Below are 25,145 nucleotides of genomic sequence, written 5' to 3'. Positions count from 1 at the left end.
AGCCACAGGGGCAGCCAGGGCGGTGGAGGCAGACATGAGATGGGGCTGAATTCGCCTTGCAGTGAGGGTGCTATCCACACCACCAAAGGAATATGCTAGTGCAAGTGTACTCGTATTGTAGGTGTGTGTGTGTGTGTGTGTGTGTGTGTGTACACAGGGTGGGTATGTGCAGGTGTGTGTGTGTGTACAGGCTGTATTGCAGGGGTGTGTGTTTGTGTATAGGGGCATGCAGGCAGGTGTATATGTGTGTATAAGGACGTAGGTGTGCATGCATGTGTGTGAGCACGCATACAGAGACAAGGGACAACCTTAGATGTCATCCTCGGAACACTGTCCACCCTCTTTGAGGCAGGGTTTCTCATTATCCTAGACCTCACCAATCAGACCAGCAAGCCTTGGGGGGCCTGCCTGTCTCCGCCTCCCCAAAACTGGAATCACAGGCACATGTATTTTTTATGTCAGTTCTGGGGATCAAACTTAGGTCTTCATGCTTGTGAGGCTAGGGTTCACCCAATGTATCCACGAGATGGCCACCATTCACCCCGATGAGACCAGATGCTAATGTCAAGGCTCTACCTACCCTCATCTGTCTAGCCCTAACCCTGCTCCCCGTGATGGCATTTTGGGTTGCAGAGTTCCTGCTATGAATCTCCTTTCAGTGGAGAAACCCAAATGCTGAGTGTTAGACCTGCCATAAACACCGGGGATCACTTTTCCAGCAGACAAGTCAAGTTTCTATGACAACATGAAATCACAGCTGGGAACAAGTGAAAATGGCCAGCCAAGCCTGGCGTCAGGCTTTTCTGTTCATTTTGAAAGTGTCTATTTTTAGGTCCCCATCTCTGTCTTGCGTTAGGATCTGTTTGAAAATCCTTCCACGTCTTTTGCCTCCTCTTCCCATGAGCGCGAGTTGCGAAAATGTCAGCAGGACCAGCGGGAGGAGACAAACGGAAGGAGAAAAGCCAGAGCCTCTGAGCTCATTTCTCTTTGCAGCGGGCAGCACCATGGCTGACGCTGATGTGGGATGGTCGTTCTGCCTTGCGACACCTGTGCGCATCGGGCTGTCCCTCGCCTGCCCTTGCTATTTTAAGCCCTCTGTGCTGCGCTTCTTGAGCTGTCAGAGGAAGGATGACAGCAGCTCTCTGCCTGGAGGGGTGGCAATGCGGGGTTACATGCGCTATGAAGCTCGGGGACGGCGCTCAAGGGGACGAAGGTGGCTTCAGCTCCTCTCTCTAGCCTTGCCTCCCTTGAGCTTCTCCCTTCTCCCCTCCCTGGTTTCTTAACATTCAGTGGTGAGAGGCCCCTGGCTGGGGTGGTACATGACCAGGCAGCAAGAGCCTGGCAGGTTTCCATGGGGCTGGCTGCTGATTGGCCTGTCTGTAAATGGGTGTGCATCTGTACCCTCGGGGACCAGCAAGAAGGAGCCAAGGCAGAAACCGTATGGAAATGGACTGCTCAGCCCAGTGTCTGCATGAAGTATGTCCTCCGTGAAGGGGGAAGGTTTCAGAAATGGCCTCCTGGGGGGATGGTCTCAGGTTGTTCTTGGCATATTCAGAATGCTACTGCATAGCAACCGGGGAGGACAGAGGCACAGATGGAGACTTGCTTGAAGGGTGGAGGACTGCGCAAAACCTGCCAGGGTCAGCAGAGAGCTGGATGGGGTGGGGGTGGTGGTTCCCCCTCCTAACACGGGCAGGGTAGGTTCTCCTGGGGGCTCGTTGGTTTGCCTGGAACTGCAGTTTTGTCGGTGAACAGTCAACGAACTCCTGTTGAGTGGGGCGGGGGTTGGCTCAGAGCATAACTTTAGGAGCTGACCCAGTCCAACTGCCAGGTCCATCCCTTTCCCCGCAGCCCCAGGGACCTTGTGACAGAGAGGAGCCAGTGAGGGACTGGATGGAACACTGGGCAAGGTGGGTCAGAAATTCTACTCAGAAAATGGTCTGCACCCTGCCACACCTGCCTGACCCCACCCTCACACCCGCATTCTAGCCATCTGCCCGTCCTCTTCCGACTTCCCTCGTGACCCCTCCACACATGTACCTCTGGTTCCCGCTGGAAGATAACCACGCGGCCACCCTTGTCGCCTGTGGCCAGCAGTTCCCCAGTGTGGTTGAACTCGACAGTGGAGATGATGTCAGCTTGAGGAAGCAACACAGAAAGCATTTTCAGACCACTGCATTATCACACAGAGGTATCAGTACAGGGCTCTCTGCTCTGTAGACCCCACAACCCTGGGGGCCCATGGAGCAGGCGGGAGCCCAGGCAAACAGAGCATGCTGAGGATTCCCACCCTCCTGCAGGAGTGGGTGACTCTTCCCTACACCCTGTCCCTCACACAGCATCAGGCAGGCTTCCTCCTGTGCTCAGCAGGTAACTAGTACAAATCTGACACTTAGGCTGGGTTCCAGGCCCAGGGGACAGGACTGGGGACAGTGTGGGGCCTTGCTGAGGGCCTGGGGCCTGTTGGGTATCAGAGCATGGAGGCCACCACTCCACAGCCCTGGATGCCATCGGGGCCTTCCACAAGTCAGGCTTGTTCAGCCTTGGAAGGCAGGCAAGGGAGAGCAATTTGTCTATGGGGACAGTAGGGACCAGGGGTCAAGACACGGTGGCTTGCTTGTGTCTCTAATGGGCACCTTTGGGGAAACTAAAGTCTAGGCCTAACGTCAAAGCCATTGCACTGGGACAGATAAGGAATGGGTGCAAAGTTGGGGACCACCATGGCTAGCAGACTGCCTAGAAACTGGGGACAGAAGGTGACATTGAAAGCCACCTGGGTTTCTTGAACCAAGCCTCATGTTCACTCCCAACACCTGTGGCAGGCAAAAAAAAAAAAAAAAAAAAAAGGAGCCACTCCCCTATCAGCACAGCACAGTACCTGGTAGGGGTTGGGGTGAACTGTCTGCTCTACCTCAGAGCCTCACCTCCAGGCAGGCCTCTAGAAGGCTGAACTCAGCTTGAGACCTAGAGGCCTTCCTTATGGAGTCACCCCAGTATCTGGAGTGTCTGACCCACCTATGTGTGCAGATGTCTGATTAGAGCCCTCAGCGCTCAACCCAGACTCCAGCCTCAGTATCTGGGAATGAGGGAAACACCCAGTCTATTCCCCAGCCTTCTCAGGCTCTATGAAAATGGAGTGAAAACTGGCCTGAACATCTCAGGCAGCCAGCCACAGGGCTAGGGCCATGCTTGGAAAGGCTAGCCCCTGGCCTGGCAGAAGGAAAGTTCTTCATTCTAGAAAAAGCTCCAGAGTTCACCAGCCCCAAACCCAAGACTGCCCTACCACCAGGCTTTACTGGAACCCCAAAATGATCTTTGTTTTTAATTTAAACATATTCCTAATATTGAAAAAATGGAAGTATCTCTGTTTTTTTAAAAAAGTGTTTCCTATATATTATGAAGCACAGAAAGTCCTATAACATTGACCCATATGCCCAAGCAGCAACTGTTGGCAGGGCAGGGCAGGGCAGAGCCTACTTCTGTGAATGGGCTCCTGGTCATTCTTCACATTCCTGGTCTGGACTCTCTTAGTGCCAAAATCTCTGGTCCCAACTGTGGTAACAGGACCATCTGCGACAGCCCTCCAGGGACCCCAGTGGGGCACTAGCAGGCCTCCCTGCCTATTCTACTCTTCAGATAGTCACCAGGGAGATGCCTACACCCTTGAATCTTGGCATCTTTCCTCATGCTCCATTCGTAGCAGTTCCCAAAACTGGTTTTCTTCTCTGGCTATTAGCAGTAACAACCAGCCCCTCCCTATCCCCACAGCCAGGTCTCAGCTTAGCTTCCATGACACCCACATCCCTGTGCTATTCCCTGTCTGTTGCAGAATATTTGTTTAACTGTGCAAAGATGTGTTGTTTTCATTTATGCTGTGAAATATTTGTTTAACTGTGTAAAGATGTGTTGCTGTTTTACCTTGTGTTCCTAAGACACCTGATTGGTCTAATGAAAAGCTAAATAGCCAATAGCAAGGGAGGAGGTACAGGCAGGACTCCTGGGCAGGGAGAGTAAGGAGGAGGAAGAATTTAGGCTAGGGGGTGGGGATAAAGAAAAAGAGATGCCAGGGAGATGCTGGAGACCAGACAGACAGACACAGAGGAAGCAGGAAGGTAGGATAGAATGAAACAAAGGTAAAAAGCACCAAGGCAAGACATAGATGAATAGAAACAGGTTAAATTAAGTTAGAAGAGCTAGTGGGACAAGCCTAAGCTAAGACCGAGCATTCATTATTAATAATAAGTCTCTGTGTCTTTATTTGCGAGCTGGTTGGTGACTCAAAGAAAATGGCAATCACACCTTTCCTTCAAAGGAGGGCCTGGGCCCCTCCTAAATGTTCACCTACCTCACTGTGCCCCACAGGCTGCAGGGAAACAACAGGCAGGGCCCAGCAACACCATGACTGACACTCTGATGTGTCACTTCCCTGCCCAAGGCTTCTAGCAGCCTTGTACCCCACATTCAGAGCCGTCTGCAATTGTGCTCGTCAGGACCCCAGACCTCCACGTTCCCTGTGCCTGCTCCCCTCTTCAGAACTCACATGCCTCCCACCTGGACGGTAAACCCCACCTGCCCTGGCCTCTGGGCCCTGTGATTTGCTTGGGCCTATGAGACAATAGCCGCGAGCTGCAGCAGGGCCAAGAGGGCCTTACACACTCAGCTCTAGCCTGCTGCCTCTGCTTTTGCCAGCAGAGGGACCTGCCCAGGCCAGTCTGCCAGTCCCCACAGGAGCAGGTGCAACAGAGCTGCTGGCCAAGCCCAGCCTGGAGCAGGCCACATACAAGCCCAAACTCAGCTCTCTGCAGATGCATGACAAACTGTTTGCCAGTGATAGACACCCTCTAAGCCTTATCCTGTTCTACCTCGCCATCATTCCATGCCTGTCCAGAAGCCTCTTCATCCCAGCTGACATCAGTGCCCAGTCTGGACACTGGGCCTGGGTGTCCTCCCTTGACATCAGTACTGCACAGTCGCCTAGAGACTTTCTTCTCATCTTGCATATGGGCAGCCTGCTCAGTGAGCCAGCGTGCCCACCTTCTTGAACCTCTCATCCTGTGCCCTCTTTCCCTGGCCCAGGCTGTATGCAGTGTCCTTGTCTGTGTCTAGTGCCTGGCTCCATGATGGCCGAGCTCTGAAATGTACTTCAAAACCTCAGTGGCACCTGTGTCCGGTATAGTGTTTGTGTCTACTTAATACGAACCTTTTGCTTATCAAAACCTTTAATTTGAGGGTGCCGGGCTAGGACCTAGGGTTTTTACAGCCCATCATTGAGCTGTACACCCAGCTCTAATGTGTGCCCTCCAGAGGGAGCCCCTGATGCACACTGGGCCTCTGAGATAAATGCCAGTCGTGGTAGCAACCAATTAGGGCATAGACACAGGCTGTTAGCGGAACACACCCCCTTTACATTTAAATAGAGGGGACCAGGCAAGCGCTTGCTACACTACCCACTGACCCCATCCCTCCACACAGCACCTGCCCCGGTGCAGGGACACTCTGGGCTGACCTCAACCCTGCAGTATTGGGCTCCCAGATGAAGCAGTGGCTATTGCTACTTCACGTTAAAACTCCCTAAGGGGGAAAGAGCAGAATATAAAATTGTATATAAAATGTCTTAATTATATAGACCAGTGATCACAGCCTTGTTTTAAACAAGCAAACAAGCTGAAGTGTGGGGGGGTGGAATTTCCCAGAATGTCAACAAAGCTTTATGTAGGATGGATGTAACAAAATAAATTTCCCTTCCTGATTTTGTAGATGTTCTGCAATGCAGCGACATTATTTTAATAACTTTATTAGGATGTAATCAGTACATCAAACCCGGCATATTTAATGTAGACAACTTGATGAGTTTGGGTATATACATAATGCTCGTTATTTTTATGATGGGAAAATAATGCAATTAAATTAAAATGCTGCCATAACCTCACTATCCAGAGCAATCGAGGTCCACCGAGGCCGGATGGTTACCACAGTAACAGACACTAATGTCTGTGGGCAATTTACAATTTGTATGTCATTTTCATGTCCACTGCTTCCTTGGCGCCTCAAAAGCATCCCCCACCCTACCCGGGGGAGAGATTAGTGTGACTTACAGTTGGTGGCAGGAAGACAGTGCTCCTTCCACAGGCAAAGCCGTGGGAGCTCTCCATGGACCAGTCAGAAGTCTGGGTTAGCATCCTGGCTCACACAGTCAGCTGTGTGGCCTAGGTGGGGATCCCTGGCTCCTCATCTGTGCCTAGGCTTTGATCTGTGGTCTTTCTTGGAACAGAAAATAGTGAGGCAACTGCAGTGGGGAGACCAGGGAAGGAGGAGCAACGAGGGTTCTGAGGAATAATGGACCGAAGAAGAATCTGCCTCTCAGAGAGCCACAGCCTTCTGCCATCACTGCCTCTGGCTCCTAGAAAGCACAGTAGTGCCTAGAAGTGTAGGCCTACAGCCCGACCCTTCCAGTCCTAGGTTCGCTTCTGAATACCGGTGCAGAACAGGTATCGATCTCCCAGGATCAACCTTCTTACCCAGACGAGGGCCCTGCCAAGCTCTCCAAACAAGGACTGCAGGGACGGGGGTCACGCCTACTGTCTTAAAGCACAGGTCCCGAAGGTTTGCCTAAGGCAAAGCTACCTCAGAGTGCCAAGAGTCACCATCCACCAACGCCAAGCACAGTCACTGGGAAGCCCCCCTGCAGAGAAAGGTCACCTTTTCTCCTAGTAAAAGTGAGACACCTCCTGCCCTAGTACCACCTCCTTCAGGAAGCGCATGCCCACCATACTCCATATCAATGAAATGGTCTCTTTTCTAGATGCGGGCTCAGGATCAATGCGTGCCCCTAAGCTTGTGCTCCCTGGCAGTCTGTGTCCACATTACCTCTAGTCCTGACCATGAAGGGCAGCAGAGCCTGCAGCCAATCCCATCCACTTCTCCTGGGAGTCATCTGTCTTCAGGTAGTGCTGATCTAGCCCAGGAAACCTTAATAGAGCTGGGCTTTCAAGGTGACAACTGCAGGGTCTAAACCCATGACCAAATAACAAAACCAAACTATCTGTGGTCACTGGAGGGGAACCACACACTAGGAAACCTTTGGGTCAGCACCAGTAAAAAGCTCAAGGCTTAGCCTCAGAGCGGAGACCACCTATGCCATGTGGTCAGCCACAGACATGTGAAATGCCACTAGCCCTCGGCTATTCTGCAGAGTTGGCAGGCATGCAGGAGCAAGCAACAGGGATGGGGGACAAGGGGCCACTGGTCAGCACCCTAAGCCAGTCCAGGGTCTACCTGAGAACACCTGAGAAGTGAGGTGTTATCTCTGGTGGCCATACAATGACAGACTATTGCACACCACAGGCAAAGATGAGCAAAGATAGTGGCATGGGTTGGATTGCATCCCCTAAAAAGATATGGCAAAGGCTTGAACTTGGGCCCTGCAGGGAGCAGACTGCTCTGAAGAGGAATCTTTGTAGACAGTCAAGATAAAGATATCAAGCTCTAGGAAGACCAGCTCTAAGCACAAAGACCTAACATGAAGATGGAGTGGGACACAGAGGCACATAGACATGGGGAAGGGACCACATAATGAGAAGCAGCAAGCAGACCCTAGTCTACAAGCTAAAGACTGCCAACAACACCTGAGTTAGGAAGGAGCCAGGTGGAGTCTAGCCTGGGGCCTATAGGGGGAGCACCAGATGCACCTTGTGGATACCTGGACTTCAGCCTTCTGGCCTCTAGTGCTCAGAGGGTATGTGTCATTTGTTTTAAGCTGTATAGTTGGAGATGCTGGTCCTAGAATTCATTACATTCAGGCTGTGGTGAGGTTATGCAGCCATGAGCTCTGGAAAACATAGGAATCCGCATCTGTGCCCAGGCTGGTCTTCCACATCATGCCGTGTGGACCTGGGATACCCACAGAGTTCATCAAGGCGTGGCAACCCAGCCTGAGCTCCATTACTCCCGAGCTGTGTCTCACCCATCTCAGCTTAGACCACGCAGGGATAAAAAGAGAAACTGTCATCCTCACTTGGCCACCATGTACCTAAGGTTTACAAACAATTCAGATGTCTGGGGCTGAGTACGGTAGGCACACCTTTAATCCCAGCACTTGGGAGGCAGAGGCAGGAAGATCTCTGCAAGTTCAAGACCAGTCTGACATAGATAGTGAGCTCCAGGACAGCCAGGGCTATGTAGAAAGACCCCAACTCTAACAAAAACAAAACAAAAAAATTTCTTCAAAAAAAAAAAAAAGCCAAAACAGGGATGCAAAGGAGGCCGTACAACATGGAAACCTAGTTCACAACCGACTGATGGCCACAGCTGTGACTCCTGGGCAAGTGTCTGTTGGACAGTGGGGAACTGGCAGAACACAAGGGAAGGGATCTGTGACAGAAATGGGCATCTGTATCCACCTGTCAGAATGACCAGAGCAGGCAAAGTCCCTGCAGGTAGGATGTTGCCTGTCATCCTTCTCACCTCCCCAGTCTGGACTCTTGCCCACCTCCTTTATGGTGGGATCCCATAAGCATGGTAATCTTGTGCTGAGGTCAGCATGTTCTCGGCTAATTCAAAGCCCCCCTTTCTAAAGTGTGCCTCCCCCCCTGTGGATTCCACACACTGGGAAGCCAAGAGTGCCATCTGACTCACACTCTCATCTCCCAGAAGGTTCTAGACCCCAGCAGCATCCTAGTCCAGCCCAGGAGCCACACATCTACTTCTGTCCCTGTGGGATCTGACTACTGCCGTTCTACATAAATAGCATCTCACGGTGCATGCGATCTGTGAGGTCCGAGCACATTGTACTCGTTAGCACCCAGTTGCCTTTGAGACTGCAATGCTCCACTGCCATTGTGATGGTTTTAAGACACATTCCTTATCCCTCAGGGGTGTGAGCCTCTGAAAGCCACCAAACCTTGATCGGGGTTGCAGCTGCTGAGGTAGGAAGTCAGAACCTACTGCCCCTTCCACTTCATAAGGACAGGGTTGAGGTGGCTGGGACCCAGACAGCCAGTTCCTCCTACCCAGGCCAGATGACTTGACCCCTTCCCCATGGCATGTCTGCTGGCCAGACTGGTTCAACAACAGATGGGTCTGGAAGGCAGACAGGCAGCTGTGGATTGGCCTGTGGTCAGCACCATGTGGTCACCCTGCTGTGCCTTGAGGCCAGGCTGGATGGTGCTCAAAGCAGGAGGACACCCAGCTCTGGTTCCAGCCTCATGGCCAGGTGGACTGAGGCCAGCCTCTGGCCTCGAGACAGAACAGGGTGAAGGAGATGGAGAGAACACCCTCCGCTCACCGCCTGCTTCCCTGAACTTCCATGGAAGGGTTTCCATGGTACCCAGCTTCTCTACCAAAGAAGATCCCAGAGTCCCTCCTGACCTGGAGGGTCTGACGGGGCGTGGAATCTGCAGAGGGACAACTCTTCCCTGAGTGCTGAGACTGGAGCGGGATCGTCTGGCCAGAAGCTATCGTTAGGTACAATTAGCATGCCACCACCATCACCACTGTGCTGGCTAGTGTTATGTCAGCTTGGTAGAAGTTAGAGTTACCTAAGAGGGAACTTCAACTGAGAAAATGCCCCCATAATGTCGGGCATTTTCTTAATTCATGATTAAGGGGGAGGGGCCCATTGTGAATGAGAACACCCTTGGGCTCGAGGTCCTGGGTGCTATAAGAAGGCAGGGTGAGCAAGCCATGTTGAGTAGGGGAGTGAGCGGCATCCCTCCAAGGCCTCTGCATCAGCTCCTGTTTGAGTTCCCATCCTGATTTCCTTGGTTCCATGGTCCTGGTAGACCATGATGTGGAACTGGAAGACAAATAAACCCTTTCTTCTCTGACTTGCATTTCGGTCAAGGATGTTTCATCACAGTGACGGAAACCCTAAGCTAAAACAGGCACCGTCAGCATCACCACAGTTCTGAGCATAAACCCGACCCCATGGCCCCCATGATACTGACACATCTGGAATAACAGACATCTGGAGAGAGATGATGTGGGATGCTGTGCTCTGCTGGGGACCTGGGTTTGAATCTAACCTGGCCCTGCGGCATGGTTTTGGTAGTCTCAGTGACTCTGTAAAGTGGTGACCACAGCGGTCGAGGATGAGGACGCTGCCCTGTGCTGTGCCAGAGGGAGGGGCGCTGGCACTGATTTGGACTGACCACCCAGAGAGCTGATGCTGGTTGGCTGGAGCCGGCTTTAGCCCTTCCAGCACCTGCAGTCCCCACTCAGGCTGCAGCTGTCAGGAAGGAAGTGGGGACCATGCCGATCTGGCACCATCAAGTCTCATCCCATCACTGTGTCCACCAGACCTTCCCAAGGCCTGTCTGCTCCAGGGTGGGTCAGGCGCTGAGCTGTGGAGTCCTGAGTGCTGAGGTCAGAGTTGGCAGGACCAGCCCATCTCTTCCACCTCTTCCTGCTCCAGCTCTGGTTCAAGCCGTGACCAGCAGCATCCTATCCCGACTTTCCTACAGCCTTCTGTGGATCCGATTGCCTCTGGGATACAGCCCCACCCTCTCATCACCTCCCACAATGAGCTGGTGTCTGTGGTGCTCTAAAAGAGACAGGCCTCTACTGTTCACCCACTAAGCATCCATGGCTCACCTACTAAGCGCCAGACATTATGCTACACAACAAGGATTCAGAAGTGTGCCAGGTGAGTCTGACATGCGAGGAGCTGTCCTCACATGCTGCAAGCATTCACACAGCCCGGAACAATGCTGGCCTCTGCCCAATTCCTCCTCTTTCTCTGCTGACACCCACCCAGCCCCTGCTGACACAGCCTGGCCTGACATATACCAATGGAGATAGTGGCTTTGGAGAGGTCCCTCACCTGGACACCAAAGGGTCTTACACAGATGCATTACACAATACGAGTTAACTCAGGAGTGGGTGGCTACTCCCCACCTGCTGACCTCCAGGGCCAGTACCCTCAACACCACCATGCAGGCAGGCCCCCGAGCCTTTCACCTTAACATGGTCCTGCACCTTCATGGAGCTCGACCACAGCACTGGGCTTCTCAAGCCTCGTCTGTGGGTGATGACCTGGAAGGCCAAGCACGACCTTTAAAACTGGTTCCAAGCCACTGTGGTTTAACAATTGCCTTTGAAAAACCGAAACAACACAGGTGGCTTCCACAGCCAGAATGAGCGGCAAGGCTCACCCAGAACATCAACCCATACTAGCTCATGGTCAGCCCTGAATGCCAGTGTCACTCTGAGTTCAGATTCTCACCATTACAGCACCGTGCCCTATGTGGCTGTCACATGACCATTACAAAGTCCCCAGGGACCAGACAACACCACAGACACCAGAACCAGGGAACTGGGCTGAAGGACAGTCAGACCCCCACTCCCTGCTCCTGCTATGGTCAATGGCCTGGATAATGAGGATCAACCATGGCCAGGGTCTGGCTGGCTACGGAGAGTTCAGCTGCTTAGTGTAGAGGTACTGCTGCCACAGTGTGGGTCTGCCAGCCTTGGGTGCAGGGCGAGAGGCCTCAGGGATCCCCTGGTGAATTCCTTCTCCATGGCTACTTTGGCTAGGGTGGATGGATAAGAGCCAAGACACCTCCACACACACACTGCTTGTGCTGATTAATTTTATGTTAACTCGAAACAGGCTAGAGTCATCCGAGAGGACAGAACAAACTGAGAAAATGCCTCCATAGGATTGGGCCATAGGCAAACCTGTAGGACATTTTCTTAACTAGTGACTGATGGGGGAGGACCACCATGGTGGGTGGTGCCATCCCTGGGCAGTTGTTCCTGGGTTCTCTAAGAAAGCAAGCTGAACAAGTAAGTAAGCCATGGGGAGCAAGCCACTAAGCAGCACCCCTTCAGGGCCTTTGCCTGAGCTCCTGGCTCCAGGATCCTGCCCTGCTTGAGTTCCTGCCTGGCTTCCTTCAGTGGCAAATCACAACATGGAAGTGTAAGGGACATGAACCCTTTCCTCCCCAAGTTGCTTTTGGTCATGATGTTTCATCACAGTAACAGAAACCCTAACTAAGACACTGCCCCTAACCAGCTGTGTGGATTGGGGACAGCAAGTGATCCTCTCTGAACACTGACACTTCCCTGTAGGAGAACAGTGTCCCCTGGGCATGGCTGTGACCATCTTCATCTGAGCAGCTGTGGTTAGCACAGGACAGGGACCCTCCCAGGATCAGGCCCCTTGGCTGTCCAGCATAGGAGGGTGCAGAGGCTCCTTGGGCTCTCACCTGAGATCCCACCTACTTCCCCCTGGTCCTTGCTCCCAGACCTCTGTAATCCTGCCCCGGTGACAGGATTATACGTGATTACACAGGATTACTGACCGCCTCTAAAGGTGCTAGAGAGTATGGGGGGGGGGAGATTAAGTGAAGGGACATGCTATTTACTCAGCTTTTGGGTGGCACTGCCCACACTGGGGTGCGTGGAACTCTGAGGTTCCACCTGTTCCAGCTGTTTTAAGGTCACCCGTGATTGGGTTTCTTTGGTACATAGTCAGTGTCCTATCTGGGGTTATCAGATATTTGTTCACATCTCTCAGGAAACATTAGTTACCACAGCCCCTTCCTATTAGGGTTCATGACGGGGTGAGTGACAGCGTCCGTGGGGTCCTTTGAGGCTGTGATAACACAGGAAAGGGTCTGGAATTCCAAGGGGTGGTGCTTGCTGCTCTCATTCCAACCAGTAGCCCGGGGAGGGCATGGGAAAGCCAAGTTTGCCAGGCTGATGTCCTGGCCAAGGCTGTAGAGCAGGCTTGCTCGGCACACACCTCGCTGGTCTCTAACTACCTTACTGAGGCTCCTCACGCTCTCCTCCCTGTGTCAGAGCATCAGATTGGCCCTGTTCGCACTACAGGGAAAGCGCGGGAACCTGGCAGCTGCCAGTGTCCCCTGTGTCCTCACCTGCAGCATGGACAAGGCTTATCAACCCATAGGAGCAGAAATGCTGCAGATGGAGGACCACAGAAGGGTGTGCACGTATGCATCCATTAAGAGGGAGCCAGGGCCCCATTAAATCCTGGAATACCAGCTTCTTGCAAACCCAAATAACCACCAGGGAAGCCCACCCCACCCTCAACTAGGCAGCCTAGCATTCTAGACCCTTATTTTAGGCAGCTAGCAAAGCCAGGAGGCAGGAGGGCGCCTCTCAGCTAATTAGAACAACCGAACAACCAAGGACTTCAATTATGTTGCCTGGCAGGATGGTGCCTCCCATGCAGGTGAAGATTAGACCCACCAGGCTGGCACTCTCTGGGCAGCTAAAGACAGGCCAGACAAGAGCAGCTTCCTAGCTAAGGTGGGTAGGGCATTCAGTGCTGCAGATGGGAGCCTGCTCAGAAATGGTCCAGAGGCAAGAGTCACAGAAGCTCTTCCTCGGGCTCTGTCTGCTGCTTCCCAAGAGTCTTGTCTGATTGAGCAAATGAATTAAAACAATATAACTCTCAGGCGCCCTGTGTGGAGGCAAAGGAGGACCTTGACAGCAGCAGGGCTGCAACAGGATCCCCAGGCTAGAGGGATGTCCTGCCAAGGGTGTTACTGTCCTTATCCAGGGAGCATCCTTTCCCCTGACTGGATGCTGCATCTCCGAGCATGAGAACACAAGACCTCTGTCTACGACTATACCACCCTGAATGTGCCTGGTCTCATCAGGCCTATAGGATGAGAACACCAGCCCTCCCTGTTGACAGAGGGTGCCTGCCAAAAGAGCTGGGGCTGCTTCTGATCCTGCCACTCACCAGGCCTCCACAAATGGGGACGTTTTCACTTCTTGTGTTTGGTGCAGTATTTGTGCCGTCAGTTGCGAAGCACCTGGGAAGCACACTTAGTCTCCTGAGGACTTGAAGGGACAGTCAGAAGTATCCTAGAGAGAAGGGGTTCTATCCAGTCAGCAAATCAGAAGCATCTCCAGGGTCTGCCAGGAAATAAAGGGCTCCGAGATCTCTAGCTGGGGAGACCAGGGGCAATGGGAATGGTAATTAGGAAGGGTTCCTCTCAAGGCAGGTGCGTGTGGGAGGGCCATACCCTGCAGCAAAGGTGGAAGACACAGAAAAGCCAGGTGGAGCCAAGCCCAAGTGCTGAGGACGTGGGTATGACCAGAAAAAGACTCCTCCCGAGCCTCAGTCTTGCACCTGGAAGATGTCTGTGGCCAGGGATTGCTGTGCCAAAATACCTTACATAAGCCGTGGCCTTTAAATAAGCCTTAGCCTTTAAATGGATGAAAGTCCGGGGTGGAGGAGTAACTGCCTAAATTAAAGCCAACCAACACCGTGCCTTAAAACTGGCCTGCCTCAACCCGCTTGCAGATCCCCACAGCAATGTCCTGCTGCTCTCAGATGCTTACCAGTGGAGGACCTTTCTCTGTGTTATTTAATGTGCTGGGACAATTTTGCTAGTCTGGTCTGTGTGGGAAGCCCAGATGAGCAGGAGTCCCACGAGAGCTGCGAGCAGGCAGAGGCGTGCCAACCATAGACAGGACTCCCATTCTGCATGTGTCACCTTGAGCGAACCCCTGTCCTTTCCGGATCCCAACTGCCACAGCAGCCCAATATGAAGGATGCTTGCAAGATCCTCCAGAGGGCTGCTAGAAGGGCTAAAAGAGGAAACAGAGGAGGTGCGCAGAGGAGCATGGGCACAAACTAAGTGCAGCGTGAAAGCCCTGGCTTCTGTTACCGCCCTGTGGCAGACTGGGTAGGAGGTCACCTGTCCATACCTTGGATTCTTGAAGTCAATTGTATAGCAACTGTTGTTACGTAAACGACATCATCTCACAGCTGAGAAAACCAAGTCAGGATGCTAAAGGGACTCCCCAGATTGAGCACAGGCTTGGTGGCCCTTCTCTCCTTCCACCCGTCCACTCAGAACTGGTTTTCAGCAGGCAACCAGCTGGGATTTGGGGAACGAATAAATGAATGGCGGTTGATGCCTAACAAATGCCACAGGGAAGCCTACCGTTCCTTCCACCCCAAAGCAGGAGGATCCCCGATTTAATTATGAGGAAGGAAGCGGCGGGCAGCCCCATGCTGAGTCTCATCTCCAGTGCTTCCATTACAGCTCACAGCTTCCTGGGCCCATTAGCACATCCCCCGGTTCCCAGGGAGTGATCAGCTGGGGGAGGGGCCAAGCCTGCTACTCCCACCCCCAGAGCATGGGGTCCAGGAAGCAGCCACCTTCAATCCAGACACTGACATAACATCCCAAGCACCTCGTTTGCAAACACAAATAGTGCCATCCTGGTGGTCGTGGAAGGAAGGCACACACTGGAGCCATGAGGAAGCATGACTGTGGATGGCAGGATCAAGAGGAGCGGGCAGAGCTCATAAAGGCTGCCAGCACGGCGACCCAGCTGTTGACTTACTGACTGGGCTGGGCTGTGTACTCCAGCAGGGGCACTTTGAGCTTTGTTTATCTATTATGGCCTATTGTTGTTCATCCGTTATCATCTATTATTGAGTTGATGGATACACAGGCAGTATTTAGGTACGCGGTGGGATGTGGAGTACCTGAGGGACAGGGGTGTGGTATACAGAAGTGTGCTTGTTTGGGACCGTGACAGGCTTTCTCAGTTTCCTAAATGTTCATCAAATGACCTTCTCCCCAACCCTGCCCTTTGCTGGCCCTGCTGGGAAAAGTAGCCTAGCCCCAGCCAAGGAGGGCAGTGGTACCCACTAGATAGGTGACCTGCGGTCATTTGCACATTTCCTGGATTAAAAGAACAAAATGCTAATTCCTTGCATCTCGGTCCAAAACAGAGGCTGAATGGCGTCTTCCAGTGGCAAGTCTACCCACTGAGCCCCAGAACCTGTGTGTGGTGTGGCTTCATTTAAAAGGGGTCTTTGCAGATATAATTGAACAGAGGACCATCCAAGAAGTTTATCCTGGGTCACCCCGGTGGACCTTAAAGCATCCGGTGAATAATCTTACAGAAGACACAGAGTAGAGAGGAACAGGACGTGATGGGAAACCAGAGAAACATGGCTGCAAGTCAAGGGATGCTAGCAGCCCCGCACGGCCTTCTCTGCAGAACCAGAGAGAAGAGATTCTGGGGTTTTTAGCCACCCAATGAGCACTGACATTACCACAGTCACTGTGGAGGAATGGGCTTACTTGCGGCATATGAACCGTGATGGTGCCAGGACACGGCAAGCCAGAATGGCGAGCGAGCCTTCGTCCTGCAAGCGCCCCCTGCATGTGTGAGGATGTGGAACCTTACACTTTAACGTCAAATAGACCTAGACACGTGCACTGAAGACTCCTTCGATTATTCTGATGTGAGAAAAGATGCTTCCTTGAGTAAGCTGTGGGGTACGTGGTGGGTAGTGGCACTAAACCTGGCAATCAAACTAGAGGCGACCTTCCTGCCTTTGCCTCCCGAGTGCGGGGATTTGGGGTATGAGCCACCATGCCCAGCGGACTGCTAGATCTTCAATTCCATATGTGGTCTCAGTGCATTCCCACTGCCTAGTGCACACACACAGGCTGCTGGAAACTGATAAGCCCAGCACAGGGGATTTAAATAATGAGCTATGTGACCTCAGATTAGTTTACACACACACATCCAATATTCAGACGAAAGGGACTCCAATAAGGAGGCCGACGTGCAAAGAGCCATAAACAATTTCTTCCTGCTGTTTCCGCCAGGAGGTCAGCTCAGCCTGGACATAGCTTCTCACTGGCCACTCCCACGCTGCCTTCAGATGATTGAATCAAGAGGTAGTCATGCCCTTCTACAAATAGCCAGTCACCAGGCTTCACAGAGATCTGAACCAATCACATTGCTCTTCTAGGAATCCGAATGTGAGGCGTGGTAGCCAGGCAGGGTGGGTCTCCCTGAAGAATCAAGAAATAACATTGCCAACATAAAGAAATGGGGCGATTGTAGCCAAGGCTGATCACTGACCAGAGGCTGCCCACCGAGTGGGACACGAGGTGAGGCACCCCAAGATTCACCCCATGGATAGAACAGGGTGGAAACAAGTAGGGGCCAGGTCTCTGGCCTCCATGAGCATGCTGTTTCCCCACTCTGGGACCCTCATCTCCCAAGTCCTTCTGCCCTGGTCCCCTTCCTCAGATCCCATCCACCTATCTGTCTTGTGTCTATTTAATGAAAGTTCCAGTTTCACTGCCACCTGAGGACTTGCTTGGAGTGAGGGTTTACAGAGACTTCGAAGGAAGTGGATACAAGCCAGGAGCCACGCCAGTGTCGAATCTACCTGACAGTCCCCGTATGCCCTAAATCTCACTGGGCTAAACTCCGCACAGCCCAGCAGGCAGGCCACCCCCACCTTGAAGCAGATTCCAGTGGGTTCATGGAGCCCCCCAGGCCAAGCCCTCCCTGGGCACAGAGCTAATGAGGCTGAGACTGAGCTGTAATTACATGAGCTCACGGGCGCTCAGGGGTGGGCAGGCGTGTGTGCTTGTTCACTCAGGGCCTAATGAGGCATCCCGTGTTCTACAAGGCTTTACCTCGGGATCTAATTAGCCCTCTGCTCTGGTTTTGCCCTCGTTGCCCACAACTCATGGAGCAGACTCCCCATGCCTGATGGGGGAACAGGGCAAGGGGTGAACATTTGGATATGCTCTAGACATTTGGATATGCAGGGGTCTCTGTGCCTGCCATGTGCCAGGGGGCTTTGAGCTCAGATTTATATAGAAGGTAGTCTTGGAATGATACTCTGGGGGGGAGGGGGTGCAGAGAGGTACACCTGTTGGCAAAGTCAATGTAAGGAAAGAGCGGAGGCTGTTCGTGCCTGGAGTGTATATTGGGCCTTACAGGTCTCTCTGGATGGTCTGCCCTGTGGAACAAACACAGCTGAGCACATGGCGGTGAGAACTGGGCAGAATCGCTGAGCCACAGCTCTACCCAGTCACATCTCAGCGAGTAAGAGGATGTCACCCCTTCAGAAGTGTGAAGCCACCCTGACGTCCTTATGAACCAAACCCATTTCGTATTTGCTACTCTTGCAATGGTATCCGAGAGGATCAGCAGCATGCCTGCAGTCACCCAGCCAGGTGTGCCCAGGTCTCTAGCCTCAGCTTTCTCACTGTTTGCTACTGCAGTCCTCACCCCCTAGGCCCAGGAGATCAGCTCTGGAGTGCAGGGGTGACTACCGGAGCTGGTGAGAGGCTGCGGAGTGACACCATCTGCTGTCCCTCCCTTCGGTGCCTGGTGATCTTCTGAAGTGTTTGCTGCACTGTGGTGTGGCTTGCATGTGTCTCCCAAGAGGTTCTGTGTTAGAAATTTAATCCCTAAACTCATGGTCAATGGCATTCCGCGGTGGAGCTCTGGGGCGGTGTGATGGCTTCATTGTCAACTTGACAGGATTCGGAATCACTTAGGAGAGACACCTCTGAGTATGTCTGGGAGGGTGTCTCCAGGCAGGTTTAACTCCAGGAACACCTACCCTGGAGAGAGACCAGGAAATGCATCCCAGGGGATGGGGGCCTGGACTGAAAGGAGAAAGTGAGCTGGGCATCAGCACTCATCTCTTCTCCCTCCACTCCCTGGCTGTGGATGCTAGGTGAGCTACATTCAAGGTCCTGCCACCATGCCTTCCCAGACACAGTGGACTGTACCCTAAGACTGTGAACCCAAATAAGCCCTTCCTTCCTTAAGCTGCCAGGTACATCACTGGTGCCTCATACACATTCATCTCAGCCTGAGATTGCGTGTGTCAGGTGTGTGTGCATGGTAAGTGTGAGGGCGTGTTCCTGGAGTGACCATCAGAGTTTTCCCTTCAGCCTCTCAGGCAGCAAGAGTGCTACCATATTCCACTGAGAAGCCAGGACCTGTGTCTTTTATATCTAGGTACTCCAGCAGCCCTGCTGTGGGCAGATGGAGATGCTAAGGGTCGAGGAAGCAGGGTGGCCATAACTCTGGTCTTCTAGCTTGCCCCCAGGCTGACAATGTGAGACAGCAACCTTGCTAGCCCACTAAGGTCACCTACAGCCTCTCCCTATTCTCCCATGAGTTCTTGGTTATGATCAGGACCAGCATGCCTCTGGAGCTCCACAGGCAGCGCCAAGGCAACGCCATCTACCAGATGAAAATGGTTCAGATCTACTGAGTGATGTGCGGGCATTAATATAGATGGCACACTTGCGTGTGTATGTGTGTGCATGTGTGTGCGTGTGCGTGTGCGTGTGTGTGTGTGTGTAAGTGTGCTCAAATGTTGGGTACTCCAATGAAGCTAACAAAGAAACTTTCTACCTTAGGCAACTGAAGCACAATTAATAAAAACTCAGAAAGAAACTGGGGTTCAACCTGAAGGTCTGAAAAGCAAAACAGCCAGCCACTGGCTTTTACCTCCACCTCAGTCAGAAATGGCGTTCCTGCCTCCAGGAATCTCGGAATGAGACTGTGTCTGAGAGCTGTCTTCTCCTGTTTTATAATCTCTCTAGTCCTGGGATAAGAGGCATGTATTGCCCGTTTTCTATGGTAACTAGTGTGACTACTGGGACTAAAGGTGTGTGTTACCACTGCCTGGTCTATAAGGCTGAACAATGGGGCTGTTTAACTCTCTGCTCTTCAGGCAAGTTTTATTTACTAAAAGACAAAAGAAGTATCACTACACGCTCACTACCATTTCCACAGCTTACCCATTTAAAGACCTCTCTGAGGGTTTAAGCAACTCTCCACGAGTCTCTATACTATAAGATTCCCTAACTGGTCCAGCCCTGCCAACCAGGCCTAGACAGAGCATTCAACTCATGTCTCTATCCATATGAGTGATGGAGATCCCCAACACCAGTTTCTTGTCCCAAATTTCTAGCCATTTCTTCTGACCACACATCTCTTTGATCTGCCACCAGCAATCTAAACAACATGCCTAGGATCCAGTTGACCATATTACAAACAAACCCCTCCTCCACTACTCCCACCCCTCAGCCAGTTGGAGGGCTGGGTAAGGAACACTCCTCTCCTCAGCATGGACAGTACTGATGTGAAGACCCCTGTGTGCTCTTGCTTGGAGTAGAAGCATTATATAAACGACTTTCTAGGGCCCCTCCCCACATTGCAGATGAGGAACTCAAGGCTCAGAGAGGTCATATGACTGAGTCAAAGCACAGAGACCAAACATGGGAGCTGGGACTTGAGCAGAGGTTTGTCTCAAAGCCCCTTTACTACCCCTGAAGCCCTTAGCCCGTACACCAATTTGCCACCTGAAGCTGCCCTGCAGCTATTTCTGAGCCTCCCCACATCTCCTTCCAGGCCCTGGGAGGGCTCTTTTGCCTCTTTTTCTTCCCCACATTCTCCTAGGAGGGATTTTTCTTTTACAAAGGCATTGGTAAGGAGATCCATCACCCTCCTCTTGGAAGTCACTCTGCTCTGCCCCTCCCACTGCCGGCATCCAGCACAGGGTGAATGTACCATACCAGCTGGGGGTAATGGGTCTCAAGGGACCCCCATGGTCACCATGCCCAGGCCAAGCACCGAGGAACAGCAATAACATGGTGACAAGGGCGAGACTAGTTCCCTGGGGTGACCATGCTCTGCTTCTCCAAGGAATAACCCTCTTCTTGCCTCATGCTGAGACTGAACCAGGCTCCATGAATCCCAAGGGAAAGCCACTGATGTGTTGCCTGCCTGGCCCAGCTCCCTCTGGATGCTCCTGTTCTGGTTCTTAGTAAACACGTTCACTTGCTGAAGCCCACAGAGGCTCTGAGGACCCACATCCATGGCCACACCCTAGAGCCCCTGTTCTCCGGCCTCCCACTGAGCATCAGACCCGGGATGAACAGGGATACCAAGGACACCCCATCCACACTTCACTCCACCTTCATGGTAGAGTCTGGCCAAGTCACCTTGCCGGCTATGCACATGAGGAAAGTCTGAATTCATGACTCCAATCCAGGATGGCAAACTGAAGCTCACAGGTGTGGCTCAAAGCAGAGAGTACTTTTTGAAAGGGTTATGGAACAGCAAAACAGAAAAGTATGCCCAAGGAACTCCAGCTCCGAGTCATGATCGTGGCTCAGGACAAGCCTCAACCTGCAGCTGGGAGACCAGGGTCAGCTGGGATGGATAGGCAGGTCTGCACATCACCAACCTGTAGCAGGGGACAGCAAGTCCATTGTCTCAACATAGCAGTAACCAATACTCCTCCAGCTCTGGGAATAGAGAAGCAGGGTGGCGCAGGGCAGTCCCTCTGGACATGCGGGTGGTTCCAGGCTTTCTCAAAGCTTTTTGAGTGGAGCAATTCTGTTACTGCTTAATTAGTAGATGCTTTGCTCTAACCTCTGCCTCTGTGCTCACATACCTTCTCGTCTCTATCCTTTTCCTCTCCTCCCCTCCTTTCATAGGGATCCCAACCATAGGGTCCATCTAGCCCACTGTAGCCTCATTCTAACTGGCAACATCACTAGGAAGCCTCGCAAATAGAGTCCCATCCTTGGGAATCTGGAGAAGGTCTGTAATATGGAACACATTCTACACTGAACCTCCTATTTCTGTCTCCTCTGCAGGACTGTGTTCTCAGGATGTGGACACCTCCCCCTCCTTTCATCCACTCCCCTTACACACACACACACACACACACACACACACACTACTCCAAATGACAGGTGAGCAAGACTTTCCAAAGACAGGCTGTGGGGCAACCTGCAGGCTGGCATGCAGCCATGACTGTCTCCTGCCAAGTCCCACTGTCAGTGTATCCTTGCACCGGGCTGACCCAGTGGCAATGAAGGTGGGAATAAGACCTCCACTGTGTGTGGCCCACCAGCATCCCGTCTGCTGTGGGGCCAGCTGCCAGCAGCTTACATAGTGTTCAGAGATGGCGCTCAGAATCTTGTAGGCTTCTGGTTCTAAAGAGACAGAGACACTTTTTCTGCAGAACATCAGCCCTGCCCCAGCCCTAGGGTCCAAGCAGGTCCCCTCCCAGCTTCTCTGTCTGCCTCTCCATCTGATACGCTTAAATCTAGAAAAGGAATTGCCCTCTGTGGAGCTCTTGTGTGCTTGGGACGCCCCTCTAGGACTTCACATGACCTACTCACTAGCCTGCTGCAGGAAACACTGAAGAAAAGGGTGGAGTTGGGTCCATATACTTTTCAAAAGTGCCCACTAGTACAGTTTGAGGGTGTACCTCAAAACTCTTCAGCTGGAAACATAGTCCTCAGAGCAATGACACTGGCAGCTGAGGACATCTGGATGGCTGGGTCACCAGGCTCTGGCTTCAGGAAAAAAATGGCTCACTAGTTAGTTACCAGGAGAGTAGGCTTGTTATAAAGCAAGACCTGCCCTTCTCCGTCACCCACGGGCCGCCTTCTGCTGTGTCATGACACAGCAGGAAGGCCCTCACCAAAGAAATCCGCCAAATAAATGCATAGTGGATGCTGGCCTCTGGGTCTACAGAACTGAGAACTGTATTTCTTCTCTTTGTAAGTTGTTCAGTCAAAAGTGTTCTGCTAAAGTACAAAAATTGGACTAAGACACATGTGATGGTTAGTTTTAGTTATCAACCTGACACAATTTAGAATCATCTGGGAAGGGTCTCTACAGGGATTGCCTATGTTGAGTTGGTCTATGGGCATGTCTATGGAAGATTATCTTATTTGCGTTAATTGATGTGGGAAGACCCAACCCACTGTGGGCAGCACCATTCCCTAAACAGAGGATCCTGAGCTGTAAGCGTGGAGAAGCCAAGCCAGGTACATATGCATTCATTTTTGTCTGTTCTTGACTATGCTTGTGATATGATTAGCTGTTTGAAGTTCTTGGGCCCGTCAGATATTCCCACCCAGCCTGGTGAACAAAAAACTTCCGAAAAGGGTTGATAAGTGGAAATCCAGCTGTGGCACCGTGGCTGATCCTGGGAGCCATGGTAGAGCTAGATATCATGTCTGTGCTGCTGGAACAGCCACGGACCTCCTGCTCTAGGGCTTCCAGGCTGACATTTTCGCAGACTACTTTTCCAGCCCTCACTGATTCTACGAGTCCCAAATGGAGCCAGGGTGCATACCTGCTTCTGGCTGCTCAAATCACCCTAATGGTACCTAGGTGTGGAGTGTTTATGGGTACATGACGAACAGCTCCAGACCCTTTGCACCAGGTGTTCTGATAGCAGTCAGACGCAACCATGACCTGATTCTACTTGGTCACTGGTAGATGGGTCATATGGCACCAAGCTAACAGGCTGACCTCAGTGGGAGCTGAGGGAAGGGGAAGGGTGCACAGCTGAGGACTGCACCTCCGCATCTTCCCTTCTTTTTTTGAGACGGTCTCCAATAGCCCCGGGTTATCTTGAACTGGTTATGTAGCAGGAGCTGGCCTGGAACTGATCCTCCTGCCTCTTTCTCAAGTGCTGGGATTACAGGTCTGTGCCACCACATTGAGCTGCACCCCCACTTCTTAAAGATGGGAGAAGTCTTCCAGATTGAGACTCTCAGCGGCAGCACTAACCAAATAAGGCAGACACTTGTCTTCTACTGATGAGGCTGGGAGCTGAGCTCAGGTATTAGTAAGCCAGTTTCTGGGGCTTCTGTGAGGCCACTGTCCTAGGCTTGCAGATGGGGCCTTCTCTGTGTGTCTACACTTGGAGTTCCCTCAGTGTCTGGGTCCTGATCTGGACATGGAAGGAGAGCTGCCAGCCGGAACAGGACTCATCGTAGGGACCTCATTTCTCTGTGATTGTTCCTCTTTAAGAACTTGTTTCTAACCAGTTACATTCTGAGATCCTGGGAGACTAAGACTTCAACATAGGAGATGTGTGTGTGTGTGTGTGTGTGTGTGTGTGTGTGTGTGTGTGTGTGTGTGAGTGATTTATATATGGTAATGAGGTATAAAGTTTCACACACACAGTGGGATCCCAATAGATGTCACACCTTCAACAACTGGCATCCAACACACACCTAGTCATTTCACTTGTTGGGTATTTGATAGGCTTTATTGTTACTCACTCCTAGAACATCCCAGAAGATGCTCTGCCTCCTCCCCGGCAGGTACAGAGGAGCTGCAGAGCACCTGCACGGCCCCAGGTCCTGCCTGGGTGGTCAGCAGGAAATACAGCAAGAAACTACAGTCCAATGGCACCGGCCTCTGGGGAGGAGACCATTGCAGTAATTGTTAGGATGCTAGGGGCCCAGGATTAAGCTGAGGAGATGTTCACGAGGACTTGAAGCACCAAGGAGGCCCCCTGGGAGAAGATGGCAGAAGGAAAAGTATAGTGAACTGACCTAGGACAAGGGACAGAAGGGAGAACGAACACAGTTGGAAGGACAGTGGATGGTTTCACAAGGCAAGGATGAAAGCCTATGTTAAAAATTGATACTTAATGTCCTTCAAATAATTCACCAGGGAGGGGCAGAGATGCATGGCAGTATGCTGATATCCCCCACCCCCAGAGGATAGCAGAGCAGCCCCAGATTCTTTGGGCAGTGCCAATTCATTAAATACATGCCAGGGCCTCAGCAGAGGACCATCCACAGTGGTCCTCTTTGGATCAGCAGACTCAGCTGTGGATCACACCCTAGGACAGATCATGACCTCACCCTGCCTGGAATGGGCTGTCAAGCCTGGATAGGGGAGGCTTCTTCAGTATCCGAAAGGGCCAGGTGGGCCAGGCAGCACCAGCAAGTATGGGAGCCACTCTCACCTGGGGACATGGAGAAAGTTCTGTTCCACTGAGATCCTTGAACCAAGGAAGAGCCAAATGAGAGTCAGAGGCTTGAAAAAGTAGTGCCTCTTTATGTGACACTCCTGTCCCCAGACACTGGGGAGAACTGGTCCCCAGAATCTCCCCTCTACATGAAGAAAGGAAGACCCAGGGCCAGATGTCTCTCTTCGTTGTGCTGACCCTCGGAAAAGACAGCCGGCCCCAGGCAGGCTGGGACAATAGTGGCCTGTTGCCAGCTCACTCAGAGCTGATGGGTTGACATGCCTACTTAGAGAATCAAGCCAAGTCCGGGAGCCGCTGGCTCCTGCTTTCCACAAATAATGATTTTAGAGATAAGTGATCTTGCTTGCTCCCACATAAAGCACAGCAGATGTTGAGGAGATTTCCCATGGTCCTGAAGTGCTCTGATGTCCACTGTCCACCCACTTTAAGAAGCAAGGCCTTGGGGGAACGTACTTGGGGGTCAGATGACAGAGGTTTGTGAGCTCAAAGGACTGCCTGGCTTGGGCATGAAGCCTGGAGACAAGGCTCTAAACTTCAGCACCCACTGGCCTCCAGT

General features: G+C 52.2%; 1 protein-coding gene across 3 annotated transcripts in view; it reads right to left on the bottom strand.

The window, feature by feature from the left end:
- Ppp2r2c (protein phosphatase 2 regulatory subunit Bgamma) overlaps positions 1–25,145 on the bottom strand; it is an 83,285-nt gene that overhangs the window by 25,818 nt on the left and 32,322 nt on the right. For all 3 annotated transcript variants that reach the window (XM_005365948.2, XM_013353317.1, XM_026788669.1), the window contains exon 2: positions 2,041–2,138. In XM_005365948.2, the coding sequence (XP_005366005.1) occupies positions 2,041–2,138 (98 nt within the window). The remainder of the gene's footprint in view (positions 1–2,040; positions 2,139–25,145) is intronic.

Source organism: Microtus ochrogaster, unplaced genomic scaffold (genome assembly GCF_000317375.1).
Source record: "Microtus ochrogaster isolate Prairie Vole_2 unplaced genomic scaffold, MicOch1.0 UNK5, whole genome shotgun sequence".
Taxonomy (NCBI): Eukaryota; Metazoa; Chordata; class Mammalia; order Rodentia; family Cricetidae; genus Microtus; species Microtus ochrogaster.
The sequence above is the reverse complement of the archived record's forward strand: the minus strand, read 5'-3'. Positions and strand labels throughout refer to the sequence as shown.